Source organism: Lactuca sativa, chromosome 3 (genome assembly GCF_002870075.4).
Source record: "Lactuca sativa cultivar Salinas chromosome 3, Lsat_Salinas_v11, whole genome shotgun sequence".
NCBI classification, from domain to species: Eukaryota; Viridiplantae; Streptophyta; class Magnoliopsida; order Asterales; family Asteraceae; genus Lactuca; species Lactuca sativa.
Window position 1 is genome coordinate 248,081,415 of NC_056625.2, and position 7,535 is coordinate 248,088,949.

The 7,535-nt window shown below is 37.2% G+C and overlaps 1 protein-coding gene across 1 annotated transcript; it reads left to right on the forward strand.

Annotated features, from left to right (window-relative positions):
- Window positions 1-6,605: 6,605 nt before the first annotated feature.
- Window positions 6,606-7,331, forward strand: LOC111918451 (NDR1/HIN1-like protein 10). Its single transcript, XM_023914118.1, has one exon. It carries the CDS (start codon window positions 6,606-6,608, stop codon window positions 7,329-7,331), a length of 726 nt encoding a protein of 241 aa, XP_023769886.1.
- The last annotated feature ends 204 nt before the right edge of the window (window positions 7,332-7,535 follow it).

Below are 7,535 nucleotides of genomic sequence, written 5' to 3' on the forward strand. Positions count from 1 at the left end.
CTGCTAAGATCCCGTCGCTTACAAATGCTCCAGCAAACACTTCGCCTAATTCTTTTGAATCCCGGCCCGCTTTTTCCCCACTAGGTGGTTGTTCGGAAGGGTTTGACAACGTAACAGACAGCTAGGCAGTTACTCAACACTTCCTAAGGGTTAAACATGAAGTAGGAATGCTTGGATTGGCTTAGAAAGCTTCAAACAACAAATGGTCAAAAAGAGGATGAGTTTACGACCGTAAACCCTTTTGCTAGTGACCATAAAACCGTAAACTCCTTAAAGGAGTTTTCCTTGAACCCTATACACACTAGCTTGTCCCTACAAGACTTAGATGCAATCCTTGAGGCCAATAACACTTGATAAAGGTGTTTAGCATGCCCTAGGGTGTCTTGACTTTGTTTATTAGTTGTTTAAAGACTAATTTGATACATATATGTGATATTATATGTTAATTAGGATCATTGAGTGTGAACAAGTCTTCAATTGTCACCTAGCTATCCTACATCATTCAGTTCATCCAAACCACCATCTACAGGTGAGTTCATACCCCTTAATCAATGTTTTAAATGATTTTAAATGCTTTAATGGGGGGGGAATACAAGTAGAAAACATAATGTTATTGAATCAATCATATGTATTTATAACTGTGTTTTCATCTAGCAGATTTCACATACTTCAAAATGTGATGCATGAAATGGTTTTCTATCTTAACAATACCTTGGTAGCAAATGTATTACGTTTGAAATGTTTATTAAAATGACATCAAGTCATTGTTAATTATTGTTCAAAACTCTTAGATGTCTTACAAAACCATTTTTACCTTCTTGAACAAAGCTATATCTATACACTTATGTTCTTATATATGTATTGATATTATGGTTTTCATCCTTCATTCAGTTTCCCACACTCTTGTGTAGCAAGGGTGTATAAACCTGCTTGGACAATCAATTACCTTCCAGTTAACTATTATAGGGATAGTTAGGAGATACAAAACATTATTCCTATTACAAGGAATTACACCAGAGTCAGTTCATTCATGAGTTTATACTATACATTACATGTTACCTGAATAAGTCTACATCGATACGCCTACATGAATACATTTACATATATACATTTATTTGTATACACTTACATGGATACTTGTACCTAGATTCACTATGATGATTTACTAGTACATTATGTGTAAATTGTTCTGCCTATCCTAGTTCAAAAGGATAACTTGACGGGACTAACCATTCCGGAACCCACCTATTAGCAACAGAGGTAATGAACATCTACGGATGCCTACGGTTAATACTTATATTAGGAGTACCTTTACGGGACTAACCATTCCGTAAACCTGCTGCTAGCTACAGAGGAAAATGAAGAATCTACGGATGTTCAAGGTTATACATTTCGGCAGTCGCGATGTCGTGATTATCCTAATGCAAAAGGATAATATTTTTATGGTTTTATTTTCCCTATTACTTTTATTTTGTGCTACATTCACATAAACGAGGAGGTATACTGTATATTGTTAATAGTAGTCATAAAGGGGAAAACCATCTTTGTTACTTTCATACATACAGGTCTTGGTAGAAGACTACTTTCATACATACAAGTCTTGGTAGAAGACTACCTTCATACATATAGGTCTTGGTAGAAGACTACTTTCAAAACATTCGGGTCTTGGTAGAAGACTACATTTTATACTAGTAGGAAATATGGGATTTTCTAGGGTTTTCATACTTATATCAATTGTTTCATTCTAAGATTTTCATAACATTCATAACAAATTTCCAAAGCAAGACAATGACACTTAAATACTTATGAATTCACCAGCTTTATGCCGATACTCGCTTTCAAAATAACTTGTATTCTTAATTCACCAGTAGACAGGTACGATGACCAGGTTTTGAGAAGACGGAGCACAGACAAGACTCGTCTCTTATTTTGATTACATATTTTGGTGTTTAATTACTATTAAAGAACACACATGTATTAAATATTTACTTTTAATGCAATGGATGATGTTGTTGCTTGTTTACTACTTTGCATTGTTGTGATACTTTACATGACGTCCTCCACCCCTGAACGTTTCCGCCGTTCTCGGTTTTGGGGTGTGACAGATTGGTATCGGAGCATTGTTTATAGTGAATATAGTATATCAACCCATAAAAGATATACTAACTATAAATACATAGGGATTAAAACACTCTGTCTAAGAGTTTATACTTCTAAATAATAAAATATTTAAGTAAGTATATGTGCCTGCATTCATACTAAAATCAGTTTCACAACGACAAGAACAAAAGTATTACGATTGTTGAATATCACAAGTAAGCCTGGGGATATATGGTCAGTCTTGGGAGTGGCATAGCCTGATCAACTATGTTGGTCCAAGGAGTGATTAGCATATGCCCAAGAATGGTTGTGATGTGGCAACTAGTCTAAAAACTTACCAACACAACCACAAAGAAATACCATAGGGGAATTTGGTCTTACTGTAATTATCTTAGTTAGTTAGTCTACTTAGTTAATTCTTATATCCCTTTTCTCGCGTAGATTTTAATGGCTGGATTTCATCATGGCGACCTGTACTTCCCAAACCAAGGCAACACTGGATGGCTAGAAGAAGATGATCACCCAATCCCTTTAGATGATCACCATGCTGATGGCTTTTCCGATAGTTCTGACTCAGAGCCTGAAGTCGACAACCTACCTCTAGCTGCTCAAAACCCAAACCTGAACCCCCGTCCCACATTTCAAGGACCCACACCTCTGTTGGCCACTAACCTAAATACATGGAGTCAGGAACAGGGCTAACCCATTCCCTATAACAGAGATAGAAGTTTCTACTACCTCACTGAAGGAGGTCTTGCTGACAGGGTCCTACCCATCATGGTTCGTAGGATTTCTAGAAACACGATATTGGGTCAATCAACTATCAATCGAGTCTTGGAGATTGATGCCAACTTTGGCGTTAACACAGTCCGCATTCGCCAACTAGAGTCTGCTCATGAAAGGACTCTGGTCCGTAATGCAGCTCTGTAGAGAGAACTTGCTGAAACCCAAGCTGAGGTCAGGGAACTTCGAGCTCAGCAAGAAAGAACTAACAGGCGTATGAGGGACATGGAACGCCTACTGTCGGGATCAAGAACTCATGCTAGCAGTTCTCGTCGCCGATAGAATCTCATCGACCCATCTTTTGGATATAACCTAGTTTATGTAAAAACTTTGGTCTAATTTCCTATCTTTGTAAATCTTAGACCTGTTAGGTCTTGATCTAGTCATAGTTCTATCAAAATTTTCCTATCTTGGTTGATCTATGGCCTACTTTTAGGCCACTTTTCCCGAACTTGTTACATCTGTAAATCCAGTATTATTGATAGATATCTAATCATATGGAAATTATTATCCAAATGCTATCATCTTCATTTAATCATATTATTCATTGTGTTGTTGGGCTATGGGGAGTTAGTCCATGAGCCACTCTCATTATTCATTTATTCTTATCCATGTTGTCGTCTTTTAATCGTATAGTTAAAAGATGCCGCCACGCAGGAATCCCAGGCGTAACCCAAGTAACAAAACGCCGATACCACCACCTCTTCCACCTCCTCAACCTCCTCAACCACCTTCTCCTTTCGATGTCACTATGTTCCAGGCCGCCTTCACAGCAGTCGTAGCAGCTGCTGTGTCAACCATCAATGCTCCAAAGTGCAACAAATGCAACTTCCACCACCACGGACCTTGCAAGGAGATGCAGTGCTCTAACTGAAACACGAAGGGGGCATACAGCCCATTTTTGCAAGACTCCAACGGGACCGACCGCCCAAGATCCAAACGCTAGTGTGGGCCAAGCTTGCTACGGTTGTGGTGAGGTGGGCCACTACAAAAGAACTGCCCTAAGGTGGGGATGGTTGGCGGAGTAGGAAGAGTTATGGCCATGGGGCACGAGGAAGCGGTAGCTGATCCTACGATAGTTGCTGGTACGTTTCTCCTCGATAACTCATATGCTTGCATACTTTTCGATAGTGGAGCAGAGAAAAGTTTCGTAAGTCATAAATTTGCACACCTGCTTAAACAGAAACCATGTGCATTAGATAATTCATTCACGGTGGAAATGGCTAACAGGAAAACGGAGAGTACTAACTGCATATACGTAGGTTGTACTTTAACTTTAGATGGACATACATTCAAGATAGATCTCATGCTGGTCCCAATTAAATGTTTCGACGTTATCATCGACATGGATTGGTTGAGTCTTCTTCGCGCCGACATCATGTGCTTTGAAAAAGCAGTTCGTCTTAACCTTCCTAACAGCGAAACCTTAGTTATCTATGGCGACAAACCTAGTACGAGCCTTCGTATCATTTCGTGCATCCAAGCCCAGAAGTGCTTGCGAAAAGAATATCATGCATTCCTCGCACACATCATCGATACGAGTCAATAAGCAAAAGACATTCAAAACATCCCAGAAGTACGCGACTTTCCCGACATATTTCCAGAGGAACTTCCCGGTTTACCACCACAACGCCAAGTCGAGTTCAGAATCGACTTAGTGCCAGGAGCTACTCTCGTAGCCAAATCTCGTTATCGTCTGGCATCGGCAGAGATGCAAGAACTTTTCTCTCTCTCTCTCTCTCTCTCTCTCTCTCTCTCTCTTTCCAGCTGCACAATGCACACACACACACACTAACATAGGGTTTAGTTCGATTACATACGGGATAAGACACAAGAATAATAAAACATGATGAAGGTCTCATCCCCTTATGCCCTGTCGATTACAAGGGGACAGGATGCCTAATTTTTGAAGATAGGCATAGGTAGTCCTTAAGGTTTGGTCACATTAAATGTATGACCCCTCATCATAAATCCTATTCAAGCCAAGTTTCGAAAGTGTACCAATAGACCCTCGAAATTCATTTTCGTTCAACATGGACATAATAAATACGTTCTTATTCTTATTAAACCTTATTTATTTTCTTTAATTAATTAATTGACCTTTAAATGGGAAGAATCTTATAGATACTTATTCAAATTAATTAATTAATTATATATATATATATATATATATATATATATATATATATATATATATATATATATATATATCGAAATAATTAGACAGAAACAGATGTTACATGAATACATAATTTTGGACCAAAATTCTAGAACACAAGTTTGGAGTAACAATCCTGAACGCGATTCCGGACTTCAATTTCGGAATGTTCCTCGTATTGCAGAGGAGTTCTTATATTCCGGACATGTTTATTGGATTCGAGACTTGTTTCGGGGCTAGACATAATGAAGATTTTTGGTAAGCTTTTTTTTTTTTTTTTATGTAGCATACATACATTCCTACATGTAATCCTATAATTGTCTTTAAACCAATAATATTCAAAGAAAAACTGATAATATCTATATAAAATAATAAATTATACAGGTTTTAACATATAATCTAAAATAAATGCATATAATTATAAACATAATGGAAACTTACATATAAAAAATGCATCTCTTCACCGCTATCAGAAGACATTTTCTTAATTTTGGTGGTGTTCGGAATGCTCTGTTGGGTAATCCGAATAACACAGTTCGAAATGAAGTCCGAAACAGGTTAAAATGGAATTTATAAGGGGAACCACATTAACACATCAGATCCATTATCCATTCATCAAATACAAAATCGGGTCCGGAATGACCCATTTCAGACCGAGTTGTCGTTTTGCAAAAAAATATAAAAAAAATGGTTATTATTATTAAAATTACATTAAAAGTAGTTAGTATACTCAATTTCCCTTAATTTAAACTATAAACCCACAATCAATGATAGTAAACTCCAAATTCATCAAGCATGTACTAGTTCATCAAAATAATTGATGTATCAAAGAAGCTTAGTATCAACTATCCAAATCATTGAATCAAGGAGTAATGTCTCCAAAGTTGTGACGAAATGCATCACCATAGAATAAAACAAATTTGTAACTTATATCACATTAGGAAATCAAATGATGGTTTGGATGATGATAGTATATTTCCATACTTTCCCATAATCACTTCTATGCAATGTATAATGAAGAGTTGGAAGAAAAGTTGATCACACTAGAAATTTCTTCAATTTATAATGGATTAACAAAACTAATATGCACTTATGATCCGTTTGAATTGAATATCCAATACAAACATGTGTCCCCATGACATCAGCTTTCCAGTGTTTCGATCAAGCAGGAAGACATAGCCACTTGACCATAATGTTAATAGTGTAGACATTCAAAGGAACATGAACAATATTCATTTGTTTAAAAAGCTCAAACGAACAAGAAAATTGCGTTTCATTTTGTTGAGAAGATGTTGTAAGCTTCCAAAGAAAATGAAAAACTCAAAGAAAATTATGTAATGGAGCTCGGATTTTAGGAGTCAAATAGAAATATAAAAATTAAATGTTGACGTCGATTATTTCTAAAACAAACCAAACATCCTTAAAAAGAAATCACCAATTTTCAATTGCTTTGCTCTTTAGTGAAACTCGTAATTGAAGATTCGGATTCCAAACAGATTACATTGTAATTGATTTCATCGATCCTATATCCACTTACCAATCATCAATCCTGCACACAATTTCAATGGCGGATCCACCTCTCTTTGCCTCCGGCTACCGAAACTCCGCCACCATACACCCTGTTTCCTCTCCTCCAAATGCTCCACAGAATCAACCCACAAACTATTCTAATCTATACGCATTCAAACAACGCACCATCGAGCACTGTTCCTTCGGCTTTCTCTTCCGTTCTATCTTCTGCATCGGCATCTTAATCCTCCTAATATGGCAGTTTTGGCTCATCTCCATCAGTCTTCCCAAATTCCATCTCGAAACGATAACCTTATCCAACTTCCATGAGGCTTCAACTGCGGGTGATTTGCACGTCCATTTCATCCTTCGCAACCCAAATTCGAAAGTTACCCTTCACTACGATGGAATCCAAGCTGCTGTCTGGTATTGGCATGCACTTTTAGATAGGAATAGTGTGCCAGGTTTCGTGCAGGGACCCAAGAATAAGACTGCAATTATGACCAGATTTTCTTGTTTCCATGAGTTTTTCTTTGATGGGGAGAGTAAGAGTGATCATGTGGTGATAAATTTCGATTTTAGGATGATGGCTACGTATCGGTCTAGTGCTTGGGGGGCTAAACGAAAGTCCTTCAAGGTTTATTGCCATGGCTTACAAGTGGATGTTTCTTTAAAAAGTCATGGTGGAAAAATGATCGGTGGTTGGAAGAACTGTATGGCCGACGGCGTTTTCTTTTCCGTCAATTCACCTCATTTTGGTATATTTAATGATCATCAATAGACTACTCGATATTAATGGTTTCAACAAATGATCTAGTTTTTTCGTTTAATAGTGTTCATTGTAGTAGTTTAACAAAAAAATATTTGTACTATTAGCTCCTTCGGTATTATAATTAGTCATCATATATTAACTTATTTGCAAAGTAAATTTTATAAACTGTCTTGTGGTTCGGCTCGACTTAGGGGTTGTTTGATTTGTCGGTCT